This window comes from Colletes gigas, unplaced genomic scaffold (genome assembly GCF_013123115.1).
Source record: "Colletes gigas isolate AHSC1104 unplaced genomic scaffold, ASM1312311v1 Colletes_gigas_Sc00082, whole genome shotgun sequence".
Taxonomy (NCBI): Eukaryota; Metazoa; Arthropoda; class Insecta; order Hymenoptera; family Colletidae; genus Colletes; species Colletes gigas.
This window is the reverse complement of record NW_025106710.1, coordinates 117,985-138,453: the sequence shown is the minus strand read 5'-3', so window position 1 is coordinate 138,453 and position 20,469 is coordinate 117,985. Positions and strand designations below refer to the sequence as shown.

The following is a 20,469-nucleotide window of genomic DNA, read 5'->3' as shown; positions in this document are numbered from 1 at the left end:
TTGCATCCAAAAATTCTGAAAAAATTCTCGAATATGTACATCAGTCGGTAGAATAACCTTGATTTTTTTCATAATGCTTAATTTAGCAGAACGGGAGATATCAAGGATAAACCAAAAAATGATTTTCACCCCGTAATTACCCCTGTAGTAGAGATATCGGGTTGAAACTTTGTGAAAAGGGTTTTCTTCGAACCACCTACCGAGCGGTATTAATCCCGTTCAGTTTGGTTTGGGGGCACTTTTACCATGCTTATTCGGCTAGACCCTTTAAATCACTTAATTTGATTGGTTTAGTGCTGTCTTCTGATGTTGTGGATAACTGTCTTTTGATTCCTGTTTTGTTTGCGTTTGAGTCTATTGTCTCTATTTCTCTCTGTTCGGTTGTGTTAGAGACATCTTGTGTTTCTGGTTTTGGGTATTCTATTGAATTTGAGTTATTTATTTCTATTTTTTGAGGGTGGTCGTTGATTTAAGGTGGAGTTTGAATTGGATTTAAATTGGCCTGTAAACTAGTTTCGTTTGGATTTCCGTTATTTGAGCATTGCTTAGCAATGTGTCCCTCTTAATTACTGTTAAAACATGTCTATTTTTCTGTAATAGCAAATATTCTGTATGATTTGTTATCTATTGTGATTTGAAAGGAGCTACGTTTATGTATGTTTTTGCATCAACTGAATCTACATAAATCTGTCTTCTAAAACTTAGTATGTGTGACAGGTCTGGATCTATAATTCCTGCTTTTAGAGGGGTTATATACTCTAATATTGTTTTTTCTGAAAATATTTTTGATTGCTGAGTTTGGAATTATAGGTGCTATGTTGGATAATATGATTCATTGGACCGGTATCATCATAGGGCAAACTTCTATGTTCACATTGTTGATTAATATAGTTTTGTGTTTCGATGTGAGACTTCTAACTGTTTCTTTACTGTCCAGATACCTGCAGATTCTTCCATTGGAAATCCTTGACAAGTATTTTATTGCTTTGGGTCCTACTATGTTCCCAACTGCTCGAGCATATTCTTTGATGGTAATACCATCAACTCATTGCAGTATTATTGATTGATCTTCGGTCGAAGTGTACTCTTGTTTTGCAACGTTTGCATATGGGATTCTAGGTATGATTATATTGGTTTTTTGGGCGATATTGTTATTTTCCATTGGAATATATTGGTTCGTGTCGGTTGAGTGAGGTTACTAATTTCAAAAGTTTTGTCACTGCATTGGTTCTTGTCCTGCAACATGGCGATACGTCCAGGGTACATATACACGAGTCGAAGTTTAAAGTAGTGGTATTATGGTTCTACCACTGTTGTCAAACAGCACTCACTAACACTACGTATTTACGGCATTCGTCAACGGTACGAGCTAGAAGTAAACACGCTTATCGCATCGGCTGTCAACACGAGACTGTAGACTGAGTTAAAGTTAAGAAGGAATATAATATGAGAATTCGTAATAGTCAATACCCAAAATGTAATTCTTGGTGTTAACTTCCAAAAAGCATTTTAATCTACATGTAGATTTTTAAAATAGGCAACTAATGGATGGAACTACACGGTTGCAAGAGTTGCAGCAGAAGTCTCTTCCTGTTCATGTTCCAGTATCTTTACAGTTAACAGTCACTGCAAATATGCTGCCATCTTACGAAAATTTATAGATATTACTAAGGCGTCAAATAGAAAACTAGCCAAACACAATGTTCAACACTATCTTCTCAAAACGGAACAGCTATTAACTGAACCTTCTCGACGTCTACTGTCAAAAAAGTATAAATTTGCAAAAGAGGAATTTAAAAAGATAATAGATCAAATGATCTGCACTTTATCACGAAGCTCGAGGACCAGTCCGTTGCACCTAGGCAAGAAAAAGAACTGCGAATGAAGGCCATGCGGTGATTATAGGAGGTTAAACCGCATAACGATCCCTGACAAATACCCTATACTGCATATACAAGGCGTCCCAGTTTTTTCCAGCATAATTGTGTCAGCGTGTTTTACAAGTAAATGTAAGAAAAAAATGTTATATGAACATATGTTCTTAAATATTTTATTAAGAAGTTATAACTAATAACATAAATGACAATGAACTGGCGTTGTCAATGAATTCTCACAAACACTGACCTATGTAGTATTCTTCTTTAAGGGAATTTTAACTGATATTCCCTTACAGCAGCTGGGACATTTCCATTACAAAAACCATAAATAAAATGCATATCAACGTATTCGTGATTGGAAAATTCTGATGGCATCTTGATTGTACAGTGTACAGCGTACTAAACCTTATTAGTTCAGCAGAAATCAATGACGATATCAGCTACTACAGCAAGTAAACATAAGAGTTTATGCAAACACAAATAGATATTCATAATACGTTCCGACGTTGTGTCAATGAAATGCCAGTTCATTATCATTTTGTATTATTACTTATAACTCCTTAATAAAATATTTAAGAGCATATGTTCATATAACATATGTTCTTACTTTTGCTTGTAGGACACGCTGTCAAAGTTATGTCGGAAAAAACTGAGATACTTTGTATATGATTTTGCCTACGAGTTAAGAGAATATAATATATTCTCTATAATTGATCTGATGAGAGGTTATAACCAAAGGGCATACCAAAAACAGCAGTTGTGATACCATTTGGACCCTGAGTTTAATGTTATGTCATTAAATGTATAATTTTTCAACGGTTATACATATAAATGGATGTATAATTTTTCAATGGTTGCAGCAACATGGTCTCTCTATCAATGGGACAAAGTTCAATTTTTGAGTTAATGAGGTTCAATGTTTAGAGTATACTATTAATCGAGATGGCATTAAACCAATTACTGAACAGGTGAACAGTATTATGCAATATCTGAAGCCATAGAATGTTGCAGAGCTCCGTTGTTTCCTGGAAGTTATTCATTTCTATGAAAAATTTAGTAGAAATGCAGCTGAGGCTTAAACACCTCTAAATAATTTGTTAAAAGGTGCAACAAAAAACGATAAGCGTCCAATTGTTTGGACCATGAATCATGAAGAAGCAGTCCACAAATACAAGGAGCAGATGGCTAATGCAAATCTCCTTGTACACCCAGTTGATGACATACCATTGGAATTATATACTGACTGATGGATATTAGAAGAAATTAAGCGATAAGCAAATGAAATACAGCATGTACGACAGAGAACTCTTAATAATCTACAATACTGCTAAATTTTTCTGACATTGGATTGAAGGCCGACAAATTATATTCAGAACCGATTATAAACCTCTCATATTTGCATTCTAACAAAAGAGTAGTAAGGCATCACCAAGACGGCTACGACAGTTATACTTCATTGACCAATTTTGTACAGACATCAGGTATGTGAAAGGCACAGAAAATATAATGGCTGACTCTTTTTCTCATATAGAGACAATCGATATGCGAACATTAATCAGCACTCAAGACCTTATTGAAGTTCAGAAATCTGATGAAAAGCTACAGTGCTCGATTCAACAATCATCATTAACATTGTTAACGCAACGGATACTTTATATTTTTTATGCAAAGGATACATTGTACTGTGACGTTTCACGTGACGATGTACGTCCAAATATACCAGAGTGTTTTAGGAGACAAATAATCACAACCATACATAACTTGTCACATCAAAGCGAACGTAACACTTTAAAATTGTTTTTAAAAAATTTGTTTGGCCAAGTATCAGAGAGGACATTAAAGAGTAAACTAGAACATGTTTTCAATGTCAGAAGAGTAAGATTCTTCGTCATGTAAAAGCGCCTCTGAAACATATTGAAATTCCAAATGCAAAATTTTATCTCATCCATTGTACGACCACTGCCGGAAGTATGAGGATTCATAAATATTGTCTGACAATTATAAATAGGTAGGTTTACTCGTTGACCAGAACCATTTCTTATAAATAACATAACTGCAGATAGAGTTGCATTCGCACTTTTTAATATATGGGTTTTATGGTTTGGTACACCAGCAATGATAACAACAGACAGAGGTACCCCGAATCTGAATTATTAGAAAGTCTTTCTAGTTTTTTAAGTATAAAAAGGATTAGAACCACAGCTGCCATTCGTCTTTGTTTTTCCTAAACCTTCTGAATCAATGTCTTCTGCTATATCTTTCATGTTCTTCTTTTCAAATTCTTGAATGCTAGATACAATTGTTATATTAATATAGGAAATCTTCTTTGTCGTTTCTATAAAAAAAACATGGATCTTGTTTTGATTGAATTAAATTATTTTTAAACAATATTTTTGTTAAACAATCAGGCACTTTTCAGTCTGTTTCAAACCGCATACACTTTCATTTAACTTACATACACTATTGTTATCCTTTTCGGATTTTGAAGGTAATTCCACGTAAATTTCTTCATTCACTTTCCCATGTCAGAAGGTGTTTTGACGTCATATAACATTACTTTTTCCTCCTTCCTTGCTGATATTCCAAATAATAATTTTACTATTATAATTTTTTATTTTAGTTTCTGTAAAATCAAAACCTAGATGTTTTGTGCACTTGCACAATGAAAACACGCTTGCGCTGTTTTCCGTCGCACGCCAACTTAATCTTGTGCAACTGATTAAAGGTGACATGCTTGGAACGCTCCAGAAAAGTGTATCCGCAAGAATGATGTCGACGGTATGTTTGACAGTGAATTCGTAATCTTTTTATTTTGTGTTATTTGTTTTCTGTTTCTGGTCGCATCACGTTGACCAAAAAAAGGTAAACTCGCCATGAGTGTGGCCGAGGCCATTGAAAGAAATATTAGTAGCTGATTTATCTTAGTTTGCAACACGCTAGCCAATTATTTCGAATGCAAAGTTGGACGGTGGAGGACGCCATGTAGCGGTACCTTTTAATAAAGGCGAAAACCTTCACTGTTTATGAATGTTTAGAGGGTGCGACGTTACATCCGCTAGCTTTATGAGTTTACTGTTACGCTGCAACACTGGACGTTCTGCACGTCCAACCGCAACCAATCGGGCTTTATAATTTCTCTTTCTTATACTAGGACCTTCTTTAATATCAAACACCCGCTTATTTTTTGTAATTTTGTTGTCTTTTGGTTATTGCGCAATCTCCCATACTTAATGTATTCTCATAAAATTAGTTTCTTCTCTCTTCGCTTCCTCATATTTCTCCCAATCATATAAAGTTCCAGCTCCTTACACACCCGTTGATATTTCTTCATCTTCGATTTAGATACCTATATGTTTGTTTTTAATTATTTCTAATCTTTTTATTCCACTATTTTCATCTCTACTTTTTCTGCTTCCTTCTCTAAATCTTTATATCTTTACATAAGACTTACTAGTGTGTTTTTTGATTTCCCTTTATTACCAATTTGAACTGGCTGTTCAAGATTTTCCACCACTTCTTCGTTTCGCTCATTCTCATACTTAATTTCATTCCTCACTTCATTTTCCTGAAAAAAATTGTTCAGTGCAATCAAGCAGTTTAAAGGACCCCACACAGATCTTATGGGAAATGGCCCCCGGTTAAATTTGCTGAATTTTTTATATGATGTAGTTCATGATGCTTTGATGAAAAGTTTCAATGGGCCCAAGCTCGTAAATTGAACAGTTTCCGAGATACGGGGGATCAAAAGTCAATAATAGTGCGCCTTATTCTAGACTACCACGGTGAGTATATTTGAGTGTAAAAAGCACTATTGTACACTGCCCACTTATTTGACCCCTTAAAACTCAATAGTAGTACTGTGGGCCCTTAAATATTACCCCTTGACCCCCTGACCCTCTGACTCCCCTCCAGGAGTCAAAATAAAAAAACGCCAAAAAGGTAAAAAATGGTTCTTTTTTGCATTGTACAAACATGAAGCACCGTCGACATTAGTATTACCCAGTGTGCACCACGAGGAGGTTGCTCGATCGGTTTTTGCACACCATGTGGTCCTGAAAAGAGCCGTTTTTATAGTTCTCACTATTCATCCATAACAATCTCAACATTCATATTGTCTTGATGCCCTCTATTAGCGGCATCGCTGGTCGTATTTAGAAGACTGCTATCCGGATATTTGTCATGCCTTTGATGACGAGCAAATCCTAAAAACCATAAAACACTTGCAATATGTGCACATGTACCCAATATTCTGGCACCGGATTGACAGGTGCAGTAGTAACCATTTATTACTTCCTCCTCTAGTTTCAGTTCATTTTCGGGAATGTAAGAAATAAAAACCTGATGTTTCGTACGATGCCGAAATCGTGAATAAACTCTTAGTCTTATAAGGCTGTTATCTACCAACGAAGAGTCAATCTGTAATTCATCGTCATCATCTCTTTGCAGCTTATCTTGAATATAAGAAGGTGCGAGATTGACCTGATATACACCAATAATCAAGTCTCGCAAGTAATCAATATCCAATTGAGGAAAATCACGCACGCACTTGATCATGTAGTCTCCACCACTGAGCATTTCGGTATAGCAGATTGTCTACCTCCACTCGTGCCTGAACAACATTGACGTCGTTCTTTCGTTGAAGCATATTTCTAGCTAATTCAATCGTTGCAATTTTGCATATTGATAGGAGGATGGTACCTATTAATGATAGCACCACATATTCTATAATAGTTTCCAATATGTTTAGCATTCTGCACGTTAAACGTGTGATCCAACATTTTAAAATGTCCATTTCTGGATTCAACAATCCACCTCACTTTTGTAATAATCCCAGTGTCATTTGCTTCTACAGCAGGTAACTGTCGTTGACCTCTCTCCAGAAAAGCAGGCATTTTATAAACAATTCCTAAGCGCGTTAACAAAGGTATACAATCTCTATATCCTCTATCGATGATAAAAATATCGCCATTCTGGAACCAGTTATATAGATTTTGAGCATCTCTTTCGAATTCATTAATGAGTATTGAGGCATCATTGTTATACGAATCTGAGAAATACGGACCCAAAATGGATAAAATATATCCATCTGGTGCCAAAATGATGGTCGGCTTTAATAAATGTCTTCCTTTGTGAAGGGAGTAAGATTGTCTCAAGACACGAAAGTTGCTACTCTTATGAATGTAAGCATAGGTCGCATCACATATAACAATGGCTTTCGGAATGTTAGGTTCGTTATTAAATAATTCATTTGCAAAAGGTGTTACATGGCGATTAATAAACTCCTCTTTATTAATAACCTCAACGCCAATGTTTTCAAGGACAAATCTTCCTTGTAATGATTTTCTGACATTACTTATCACCAAACTAGTAGCTTGTCTGCTTGGATAATTAAAAATTACCTTTAAAAATTCATCTGATAACGCATGCCTTAACTTGCATATGAATGTCATTAAATCTTTCTTCGAAATATTTCTGACATATGGATCTGGAAACTGTTCTTTATTCAAAAAAATAAGCACGAGAATTCTTCATCATTAAGATTTTCGGGATCTTCTAATCTCTTTTGATGATTTGCTTCTTTGCGAAGATGTTCGATAAAAACTTGTAACTGAGGGCCTGGAATAACATAAGGTCGATTGACGAAAGTCACTCCTGGTATGAGATCCAAAATAATGCGACCATCATGGCTGAGATGATGAGCACAACAGCGAGCACTATCAGGAACAAAAATATTTCCTTTAATAAAGATATGGACCCTATTTTCCATAGATATACGAACTGTATTATCGGTTACTTCGCAAAAGATGCAGGCGTGATTATGCTTCTGTTTTACAACATTCAATAGTAAACAGTTAAGATTATTTCTAATTGTTTCAAGTTCATTTGTAAGAGACTGATTACAATTAAAACAAATGCGAGTGTCATTTTTAATGTCTATATTCGGTAAGTTCATAACGTCACGGCGCGATATTGCAATCTCTTGTCTAGCTTCATCATCGCCTATTCAAGACATTTGCCTTGTATTACCCAAGAAATTACAAACAAAGCATCTACTTCTCCGAGCCATTACTATGTTAAAAAATAATAGGACGAATGAAAAAACCGTAGAAGATGCAACTTAATCACTTGCACTAGAAAAATGTGCCACACACGTTGAGATGTTTTTGTCTCAAAAACCTTTACGACATGTTGTCCACGACGAGAGGTTTTTGTTTCAAAACTGTTTACATATTGTTTGCATCTAGATGTTTTTGTTTCAAAACTGTTTACGACAAGATGCCCACGTCGATAGTAATTGTCACATACCATGCTATGCAATTTTATTAATAAAAACAAAAAAAGTTAGTATTCATAACTGCGTAAAATTTTTTGTTTAAAATTTTACAGTTTTCTTATTTCAAATGACTGTTCATAGCGAGTTACAGTGAGGCATTCTGGCACGCGTATCTATGAAATAATTGTCAGCGCAAGTGGTTAAAGTATCTAAATATTGATTTTTTGTCTTCAAAAATCCTATTGAAGTTAAACTACGAAATGTTTGCGTAGTATAAAAGGCTACTACACACTGGTTAAAGTTTTTGTCTTTTCAGTCAATATTTATTTTCATGTTCATTTACCCGAAAGGAAAGATTATCGAATCTTATTTTGTAATAATTCATGTATTCTTGAAAGTATTTTACAATACAACTTTGGTATTGTTCCAAGTTCCTTGCAGTTTATTGCTAAATTCATCGAAGTACACATTGTGCATGTCGTATCCAAGCTTATATTCAAGGTAAGCTGCAAAGAGATGATGACGATGAATTACAGATTGACTCTTCGTTGGTAGATAACAGCCTTATAAGACTAAGAGTTTATTCACGATTTCGGCATCGTACGAAACATCAGGTTTTTATTTCTTACATTCCCGAAAATGAACTGAAACTAGAGGAGGAAGTAATAAATGGTTACTACTGCACCTGTCAATCCGGTGCCAGAATATTGGGTACATGTGCACATATTGCAAGTGTTTTATGGTTTTTAGGATTTGCTCGTCATCAAAGGCATGACAAATATCCGGATAGCAGTCTTCTAAATACGACCAGCGATGCCGCTAATAGAGGGCATCAAGACAATATGAATGTTGAGATTGTTATGGATGAATAGTGAGAACTATAAAAACGGCTCTTTTCAGGACCACATGGTGTGCAAAAACCGATCGAGCAACCTCCTCGTGGTGCACACTGGGTAATACTAATGTCGACGGTGCTTCATGTTTGTACAATGCAAAAAAGAACCATTTTTTACCTTTTTGGCGTTTTTTTATTTTGACTCCTGGAGGGGAGTCAGAGGGTCAGGGGGTCAAGGGGTAATATTTAAGGGCCCACAGTACTACTATTGAGTTTTAAGGGGTCTGTTCCGATACGAGGTTGGTTTCGTATCTCGCGATCGCGTCGTGATATCCCGCACGGTGGTGCCCGTCTTCGAGATGGTAAGTCTCGAAGATACCTTCGATCTTGGTAAACGGTTAGTCGCGACGCGTTGTTTCAAGGAATTAACCTGGAAACAATGTTTCTAAGTTGTTACACAGCATGAACGTTAATGCTGACTAGCCGTACGTTAAGCCTTCGGTCCGAATGCTTGACTCGAAGGGGAAAAGTCGAAACGTTAAACGAATGAAAAAGGTACTCGAAGTGAACCGTGTGTCTAGAATAGCAGTGGAGATGTAAGTGCCTCGAATCGCTGATGGAAAGTGATTAGTCGGCGTTGTTCGAACTTCCTCGCGGCGTTGGAAGTATGGGGAAACACTATGATTGGTGATTTTTGGAAATCAAAAAACCCAATCAACGTGCCCCCTTAGGCATTGCCACCACCCTCTATGCGCCCTTGGCGCGCCTTCTTCTAGGAGAGAGTGGGGCGATACCTGGTTGTACGCGAATGTTTCGAAATCCGACAATGTCGCGGCTTTCCTCTGGGTTTTTCCGCTCGAAGGTCGAAGTCCCGTTTTCGACGTACCCTTCGGAAGACCGAGTTTATGACCGGCTGAGCTATTGAGAACGAAATGAACGTGAAATTCTAAGTTGATTATACGAAAAGTTAAATGATTATTGCCGGCAATGGAATAAAATGTCTTTTCTCAAAAATAGCTTTACGTCGCGGACCTATCATAAACTGACAACGAAATATTCGCGTATTGTGTTCCTTCGGACGGAACAGGTCAAATAAGTGGGCAGTGTACAATAGTGCTTTTTACACTCAAATATACTCACCGTGGTAGTCTAGAATAAGACGCACTATTATTGACTTTTGATCCCCCGTATCTCGGAAACTGTTCAATTTACGAGCTTGGGCCCATTGGAACTTTTCATCAAGGCATCATGAACTACATCATATCAAAAATTCAGCAAATTTAACCGGGGGCCATTTCCCATAAGATCTGTGCGGGGTTCTTTACTGCCGAATTATATGTGTGCGCGTGTGGCTATGAAGTGCGTTGGTTGGTGAAGAGGGAAGCAGGAGCCGTTCTATGACATTAGTATCTAAAAAACGTGTTGCATTGAGTTTAAACTGATTCATTATATATATTTTCAAACTTGGTCCTAAATATATTTTTTTTGTACGGTCACAGAAAGTGTAAATTATTCAACACCCATCACCAAAAATAATTTATAACCACACCTTCGTATTGGCTATTATCTTTCTCACTTGTTCCCTCTAAATTTTCTTCTATTTCTTCATCTTTTTCCAATTCTTCATCCTTATTCTTTATATTTAATTCTACAATTGCTAGATCCTCAAAATTTTCACATTCCTTTGTTTATCCTGTTAAACAAATTAATTATGTCTTATCTGTCTCTTTGTTACATGCATAGTAGTAATCAGAGTTAAGAAATGGTGCTTCTCATGTACAATCCAAGGATTAAAGACAGTCCTTGCACATTATTTACATGATAAGATGAAGCGTAATGGAAACTATGTTTCATTACAGTTTTTGCGAATATCTCGGAAACTAAGGCCAAACGGCAGTAATATGTATAGGTCATGATTCCGAATAATAAACTCTATTTAATAAGGTACCTATTTCGGTTACTTTTAAAGATAATACCTTCATCTTAGGCTCATTTTCAAACTGAGAAAATGTTTCTTCCAATGATATACTAAATATTTCGTTTTCTTAATAAACATAATGATAATCGACGTCGAAGTTCAAATTTGAGGTTATCTCCTCCCACCATTTACTGGCTTGCAAAAATTCAATTCAGTAACCAAAATATTATAGTCTAAGTAGTGACGGGTCGGTCGATTTCGTGAAATTTTCAAATATTTCGAAAACCATTAAGAGGCCTTTCTACTTTGTGGGATTTAATAAATCGATTTTTTTTGCGTTTTCTTTTAGTATGTAGTCTCGAAAATATATCTGCAAAATATTAAATTGAAATTCGGAAAATTAACGAAGTTATAGCCTGTTGAAATGTACCACGCGCAGGTATAACAACTGGACGTGAAACTTTAAAGGTGTTTTTCTCGAAACTACATGTTTCGGCACTGCGTAAACGATAACATAAAAACTATTCAAGATATCAACATCAAATTTATACAGTATCTTTAGAACTAGTCTCCCTATAGCATGAACTAGGATAATTGCGATATATGCAATACTTTCCCTTTTATTAACAAAAAAGCAACCGAATATATGAAAATATTCAGTATTTTTTCGTAAAATAGCTGCCATTTTGCCATTTTCCATTTTTTTGAAAAGATCCTAGTTCATGCTATAACCAAACTTATTTATATTAAGGATATCTTTGGTTTTTGTATTTCGGATAACTTGTTCGCAAAATACCACATACGCAGTTGGGCGCCGTTCGTAAAAATTGTTATTCGTTGATCAACAAAAACAGTGTAATCAATAGATATTATGCGTTGCAAAAATTTGTAAATATAGTTAAATATATACTAAATGTATTCACAAAAGCCGGAATTAATTCTTTAATAGCCCGCAAAAAAATCACAAAGAAACATGTATTTTTTGTGCCTTCAAAGTAGAATGACCCCTTAAAGTTAAACAGCTAAAATTTGAAATACTTTGCTTTTAAAGTTATTAATAAATATTGTAAATTGGGCAAAATTCAGTAAAAATGAATTTTTCACCTGTAAGATTTGCCGTGGAATCGCTCGTATGTGACCAACACTGTGATATCTAAATATCTGCCCTATGGTTTCAATATTATCACTTGAATGTAATATAATAAATACAGTGAACAAATGGATATATGCTCGAACTGATCTACAGTATAAATGCCTAGTGCTCATTCCCGCCACTGACAATGAAAGCAGATTCTCCTTGACACACTGCAAAGCTCGGCATAAATGCCAGGCTTGGGATCCCAATTTTCGGGCATATATTCAACTTTTACTGTACATATTACAAAATTAAACCTATGATACGGAAGCGGAAGTAAACTTTCGCATTGATTAAAATCTAGATGAATTGATGACGTATTTAAAATAAAATAGAAAAACAAGGTTTTTCATAAAAATACGTAAATTAGCACAAAAATAAAGAATACAATTATTCAACAAACATGCGTGTCAATAAGTAATTAATGATTAATTGTGAGTGCTTTAAAAAAGGTACATAAAAGACAAAACATTGTAAGCAATGACATTGAAATTGAATTCATTGATTGCCCTACAGTAGGTCTACTAATCCCATGCAAAATTTACCATTGGCAGATTGTGGCGGGTTTCCGGCCGGAAATAGCTCGAGCTGTGAGCGCTTCCCGTCATGGATCGGAGACCCGGCTCGACTTGCCCCTACATCGTGTCAGAAGGACAAACATTCAAGTATGCGAGAGAATACAGGGTATTCGGCATTTGTTCGGAAAAAATTTAATGGGAAATTCTAGAGGTCAAAATAAGACCAAAATCAAGAGTACTAATTTATTAATTGAGGCTTTATTAAAAAGTTGTTGACGTTTAAAGTTCCGCTTGTAGAACGGCAATCTACGAATAGCTGCGTGCGCGCAATAGTGGTTCTTACTCACAAAACTGTAAGGCTGTCGATACGTCAGTAAGTGGAGTTTCTCATGCTGAGTGAGGACCACTAAGACCGACCTGTCGCAACCGACAGATTACCGTTCTACAGGCGGAACTTGAAATATTAATTAACCAATTAGTATTCTTGATTTTCGTGTTATTTTGGCCTTTAGAATTTCCAATTAAATTTTTTCCGAGCAAATGTCGAATATCCTGTATACACAGAACAGTCGGACAGTGTGTGACAGAAGTGTGGTAAGTATAATAAATTTTTTATAAGTCCAAGTGTCATATACCCAGAGTGATATCAAACCCCTGTAAGCAGAAAATATTGCTCAAGTTGGTTTCTCTCTATCTGTGAATCATGTCAGGTACAACCTCATTTGTACCCTATTATTCTTTTCTTTTTAACAAATCGAGATTATGTAATTGTAAGTTACACTGAAATCACCGACAAAATAAACCATCTAGCAACACCCAGGCACTATCACAAGACAGATTAACTGGATCTTACTTACGGGGGCCGCAAATTCACATAAAAATGATAGAAAATTATTATATTTTCACAATCAGTCCATAATTTCATATTAACTATTAATATTTTGATCTACATTCCTAAAATAAACCCGGATCTGCTAGTTGGATTTATTGCTAATTATCAAGTAAATAGAGACTATTCTCGCAACGAATCCTTTATTGCACAGTGTCATTAGTTAAAAATCCGATAAAAACAGTCCCTGTAAAGTTTGCTGGCAAAGATTTATGAGATTTGTGCATGACGTTTTTTTATGATTTTTATGATTAGTTCTCAAGGTTTAACTACTTATTATTTAATTTGAATATTAATTAATTCATGGATGTATTAATAACCGAAAAATAATTATATATTTGATAAATAATATAAAATTCATGTAATGGAGAGTTAAATAGCGTCACATCTAGGACACAATCAAATAGATAAGTCTTATTAATGAGTTCAACTAACACATCTGATTAAATTGCTCTTTGTACTAAAAATATTACTTATTAGATAAAAACAAGTTTGCTATCTCCCGGAGGCCTTTAAAAGATAAATGACGTGAGTCACTTACAATTTTTAAGAGAACCTACTAAGTCTTACGATCAAAAGCAAAATTGAGCGGACATCTCAATATTTATTTATTTGCTTTTTTTTATTTCATGCTTTTTATTATTTTAATATTTTGTATTGCCCCCTATGAGGGAAGCATTAGCTTTCATAACAATTTTGTCCCCTCCCTTGCAAAAGTCAGTACTACCTGAGGAGGACACTCGTTTATTGCACCTCCTAAGTGTCTCATTTCTTTTTTCCGAGCCTCAAGCTCAGTTACCAGAAAACCGCCAAGCTAAGAACAGCATTTTCGATTTGCAAAATTATTATACATTAATTAAATACATACTTAGGTCGAAACTCTGTTGTATTTATTTAGCAAATAAATATTCAATAGGTTATGGGCCCAGCACGCTTCCACTGCGCCTAAGTGTATTTTATTAAAGCCAAGCTAGGCATCCGCGTATAATAATATATCCGCGTTTTATAAAACGTCGCGCTACGTGTGTAACTTATGTGAAGTGTAACAAATTAAGCAGCCATTATGGAAAGGAATTCTGCTGATCTCACAAAGCTCGATGAATCAAACTACCCACTGTGGACGTTTGGCGTTTCCATCATTCTTAATGCGAAAGACCGCGTCGAATTCATAGAGGGCACAACGGTGGAACCAGATAAAGAAATGAAATTAAGTGAATGGCAGAATGGAAGAAAGCTTCTCCACGAGTAAAAATGATAATACTTAGTCTGATCGAGAAAAGTCTATATTTAAACCTGATGAATTCTACGACTACACAGCAAATGTAGGATAAATTAAGAAATTTATACGGTGACTGTACTGGAGACGCGACACAAAATGCATAGGAGCAGTTTTACACGTTTCGCATAAACGATGGTGAATTGTGCAAATTGAAAAATTTGAGTGCATATGCAAGAAGCTCGCAGATGTGAATGATTCTCCATCGGAAGCAGTAGCGGTGTCAAAATTATTAAGCAGCTTGCCGTCAAAATTCTCACCTTTTCGAACGGCATGGAAATGTACTCCAAAAGCAGACAGAAAATAGGAAAATCTGATTACATGATTAATCCGAGAAGAAATCGTCTGTGCGAAGTCGAAGATAGTGCGTTATCATTAGCTCTTCAAATTCATGCTCTTGGCGTGAAGAAAAACGAAAACGGTGACTTTAGAAAAGGCGCTACAGCAAAATCTGCGAGTAAGAAATACATAGAAGAATTGAAAAAGCGAACAAAATGCGCATATTGTAATCAGAAGGAACTCTGGGTTCGAGAGTGTCCGAAGAAATCAGCGGGAGAGAAAAATTCGAGAGAGGCCCAAGCTAACTATCCTTCGAAAGTGGCGAGCGCATACATCTGCGATGTTACTGCGTTCCACTCAGGTACTTCCGATGAAGACCAGAATGAATGGATAGCAGACTCGGGCGCAAGCAAGCACATAATGCACAGAAGGGACTACTTCTCCTCTCTCAAGCCGCTCGGTGAAGGTTACTCCGTAAAAATTGCCGATGACAAAACTTTACCTGCTGTCGGCATCGGCACCGTTATAATCAACGAAAAGGTAAACAGTCAGTTTAAAGAGAGGGAACTGCAAGACGTGCTGTTTCTGCCAAACTTGAAACGAAATTTATTTTCAATCCCTAAAATAAATGACAAAATGTTTTCCTTTCATGCTTACGAAAGGAAATGTGAAGTATGCGATAGTTATCGCAAATTATCGTCGATCGGAGTTCGGCAGGGTAAACTTTTCAAAATGCTGTTTGAGGTGAAATTACCAGTCGAGTGCAATGTGGCCCAAGCAAATTCAGAAAGGAATATGCTCTGACATGAGCGAATGGGACACATCAATATACGTGCATTAATAAATATCAGTAAAATTATGGGTATTAAAGATTTTTCTATTGGAAAGGAAAACTTGTTCTGTGATACGTGTGTGATAGGAAAGCAAACCCGTAAATCCCATGCATCAGTTAAACATACGAGCGTGTTCAAGCCTGGTGAGAAAATTCATAGTGATGTTTGTGATCCAATCAATATTGAGTCACCGACAGGATCTAGATATTTTTTGCTATTTAAAGATAACTTCACAAGTTTCAGAAAAGTATACTTTTTGAGGTACAAGTCGGAAGTGCTCGAGAAATTCATAGAGTCCGAAAGTTTTGTGCATACTCAAACAAGAAATAAAGTGAAAGTTTTGCGGTCGGACAATGGTTCAGAATACACAACAGCAAATTTTTCTAAGCATATGAAAAATAAAGGTATCATTCAAAAGTTTTCGTCACCGTATACAAGATGTTCGGCCATCCCTGGGAAAAATTTTAATGGGAGATTCTAAGGGCCAAAATAAGACGAAAATCAAGAATACCAATTTGTTGATCGAGGCTATGTTAAAAAGTTATTAACGTTTAAAGTTGCGCCTCTAAAACGGAAATCTGCGAACAGCTGCGTACGCGTGATAGTGATTCGTATCCTACTTGTATTATTAAAAAAGCATGCTATTCTACAATATAATCCGACTATTTTTATAACGCGTTATTTTTGAATGGTTGCTGTCTTAATTATGTATTAATGTTACGCAGCTAGAGAAACGATAGAATAGAAACCGCTCCATAATTGTTTCTGTGTATATTTTAGGTGAAAATATTTTTTAAATATTTTAAATAGATTTTCATTGTTATAGTTGAAAATTGGAAAAATATACACAGTATGTCGGAAAAATAACGGAATTTGTTAAATTTAATGAAAACTGCTGATGCCATGTATTGAAACAATATGTAACCTAAAGTTGTATATTTCCTCTACAAAACAAAAGCATCATTATTGGAATCGGCTAACAAATTATCAAGTTATAACGGTTAAAGTGGCAGTACCTTTTGTCACTTCGTCACAGAAATAATGGAACAAAGAGCAAATATTAAATTTTGTTTCAAGCTCGGGAAAACTTTTACAGAAACATTTGAATTGATGAAAAAAGTTTATGGTGATGATTGTTTATCCCGTACACGTGTGTTCGAATGGTATAAACGATTCTAGGACGGTCGTGATGCTTTGGAAGATGACCCATAGCCAGACCGGCCAAAAAAGAAAAATCGCAATGAGTAGGTGGAACAAGTGCGTGAAATGATTACCTACGATGCGACTTCAAGTATGAGATGGATGGCAGAGGTATTAAATACGACTAAATACATGATTCATGAAATTTTGACAAAGGACTTAAACAAACGAAAAGTTTGTGCTCGATATGTTCCTCACACATTAAATGAGGACAAACAGATTGCTCGCGTTGAACATTGCAAGGATCTTATTAAAACAGCCAGACGGAACTGCACATTCCTGGAATCGATTGTGACTGGAGACGAAACTTGGTGCTTCAAGTACGATCCACAAACAAAGCACCAAAGTGCAACGTGGAAGTCCCCAGACTCTCTGAAATCGAAAAAATTGCGATTTCAGAAGTCACGAGAGAAGACAATGTTGATCTGTTTTTATGATTCTAAAGGTATTATACTTCGGAAATTCGAGCCACGGGGTCAAAATGTCAATGGTGAATATTATCTGGGTGTTATGGAGCGTTTGTGGAAAAAAATCGTTCGAGTTAGGCCCGAATATCGAGCGCCAGGAAGTTGGTTTTTGTTGCGCGATAATGCACCATCGCACAGGAATGTCCTTGTTCGTGAATTTTTGGTGAAAAAACAGGTCTGTGTGCTCCAACATCCTCCGTATTCGCCGGACTTATCTCCATGTGATTATTTCCTAATCCCAAAACTCAAACTGGCCACGAAAGGAACGTTTTATGACAGTGTTACACAGGTCCAATGCGCAGTGACAAAAGTCATTGAGGCGATTCCGCAAAATGATATAAAAAAATCTATGCTGGCACTAATCAAACGTGCCCAGCGGTGTATTGATGCAGAAGGGATGTATTTTGAATAAAAAAAATAATTTTGGCAAAATAACTAATTTTCTTCTTCTAATTTAAATAGTTCCGTTATTTTGTCGACATACTGTGTAATTAATAAAATAAAAAAAAGATGTGCTTCAAACGGGGTGCGAATCAGTGTCAAAAAGTTTGCAACGTATTCACAGTCAAGCATCTTACTCACTGCACCATCTCACCTCTTGGAAATAATGTTCATACTTCTGAATATAACGCGCATAGCACCTTTAATTTGATGACTTATTTTTGTTTTTCTATTCTATACACCGTTCTACTCAACATAGAATTGTTTAAAATCATAGAATATAAAATTCAAAGTATAAGTTGCTTTTTCACGCGAAAAACGCCGAAAAAATCGGTTTTTCATTTTTGCTACTACGGCGCACCCTGCCAAAAAATCTGAAAAAATTCAGGGACATAACCAATGACAATATGCATTTACAGTAATTATATAAATCTAGTGTCTCGAAAGCTTCAATACGAAATCGGTATTTTTCTGCGTTTTTTTGCGTTTTTAATTTTTCACACCTAGGATTTGAAATCGAAAAATCGGAAAAAATTCTCAAACACGTATCTCAATAGTCGAAATGCACCAGATTTTTTTCATAATTTTCATACTCGATTAAATAGGGGAAATAGGCACAAATTCGCTAATCCGAATTTTCCCAATAACTACCCTTCCGAACATGATAGAGGGTTCAAATTTGGTACAGAATGTTTTTTTCTGATGCTCTATCGATGGATCCATCGTATGTCAAATTTGGTTCAAGGGCACATTTGCCCCCGTTATTCGGCTATACCCTTAGGTTTGTCTTCATCTGGCACGAAGCTGATCGTTTGCATCGAAAGATGCGACTGAACCTCTAGAAGGAATATCTAGGATGTACGAAAGCTCCGGCACTTCCCGTGAGCCGATAGAGGTGGGTAGCAGCGAACGAGAGATGCAGCTCTTGTGACGGGAGAACGAGCTCATGAAGCGCGAGCTAGAGCTGCAGTGTCGCGACATGGAGATGTTGCGAGGGATGCAGTCTCTGGGTGTAACGGCGTCGGTTAAAGCAGGACATAGGAGTCCTCAGAAAAAGATAAGCATCACGGCGATTGCTGATCTTCTCAATTATTTTGATGGCGACGGGAACCAGTTCGAGAGATGGGCGAAACAATTGATGATGCTTAAAACGTCGTACGATCTGGTCGAATCCGAGTGCCGAATTTTAATAGGTTCGCAACTGCGTGGGGAAGCCCTCGATTGGTTTCACTCGAAGCCAGAATTCGTGTGGGTACCAATCGGGCAGCTTTTGGAGGAAATGCGGTCGATGTATCATCATAAACCAAGCAGAACAGCGAGAAGAAAACAATTTGAACAGCATGTCTGGAAGAAAGGAAAATTTTTTGGAGAATACTCCCACGACAAAATGATATTGGCGAACCGCGTTCCCATACAGGAAGACGAACTAATCGAACAACTGGTTGAAGGCATTCCGGATGTGACCTTGCAGAACCAGGCCCGCATCCAGCGGTTTGGGGATAATTCGTTATTGCCCGCGGCATTCGAGAAAGTGCGATTAGATGCGGCTGAAAAATCGCACGTATGGAAAAGCCCTGTGCCGAGAAGAGAAGATCCAATGAAACAGGAAGTACGTTTGTAGCCCAGCGAGGCGATAAGAAGGTGTCGTAGCTGTGGAGGGAAGGACCATGCGTTAGTGGACTGTCCGACAAAAGATAAGGGAAGGAAGTGTTTCCAGTGTCGCGAATTCGAGCACATATCGGTGTATTGTCCGACCAAAAAACCAGCGGTTAGGGACAGTTACGATGTTAGCAAAGACAGCGAGAGGGGCAAGTATTGTAAAGACGCGCGAATTAACGGGCATAATGTTAAAGCCTTAATAGATACCGGTAGCGACATAAGCTTGATGCGTGCGAGTAAATATGTTGAGATTGGTATGCCGAAATTGACTCGAAAAGAAATTATTTTCCGCGTGGTAGGTTCGATCAATCATGAAACTTACGGCGAATTCGAGACGAGCATCGCGATCGATAGCGACATATTCGGAATAAAGGTCAGCGTGATTCCGGATAGTCTGACAACGCACGATATAATTGTCGGAACTGACTTTTTAAGCGAGACGGAAATGATGATTAGAGATGGGAAAATTTCGATAAAAAAAACCTGTATCGCGATGTAACTACGCGGAACACGAGATTTTGAGTATAGACTGAGTTTACGAATCGAACAGCGTGGATGTATTGGCACAGACGAGATATATGAATAGACCTTTCACCTTATGGACTTTCGCGGCCGAATCTGACTGCCATACCGACCTGAAAATTCGGAGGTGATTTTAGCGGCCTCTTCTCATGGATGGCGGTCAGTTGAAAAACTAAGGCACTGAATTAGTATTGATGGGCAGCCAGCTCTAGTGCGTGCGTAAATACATGTGAGTTGACTATGGGAGGGATTGAAAAAGACAGTGCAGTATTATCAGACGGCAGACCCGTGCCCAAAGGGAATTGCCCCTCCACTTACACACACTAATGCCAACCACCTTGTATAT

At 36.8% G+C, this 20,469-nt stretch overlaps 1 protein-coding gene across 8 annotated transcripts in view; it reads right to left on the bottom strand.

The window, feature by feature from the left end:
- The window catches only part of LOC122403878 (endophilin-A), a 150,007-nt gene that overhangs the window by 26,370 nt on the left and 103,168 nt on the right, over positions 1–20,469 (bottom strand). For 6 of the 8 annotated variants that reach the window (XM_043407667.1, XM_043407670.1, XM_043407669.1 and 3 more), the window contains one exon: positions 12,585–12,674. The exons of the other annotated variants lie outside the window; for them this stretch is intronic. In XM_043407667.1, coding sequence (XP_043263602.1) covers positions 12,585–12,674 — 90 coding nt within the window. The remainder of the gene's footprint in view (positions 1–12,584; positions 12,675–20,469) is intronic. 8 annotated transcript variants of the gene reach the window in all.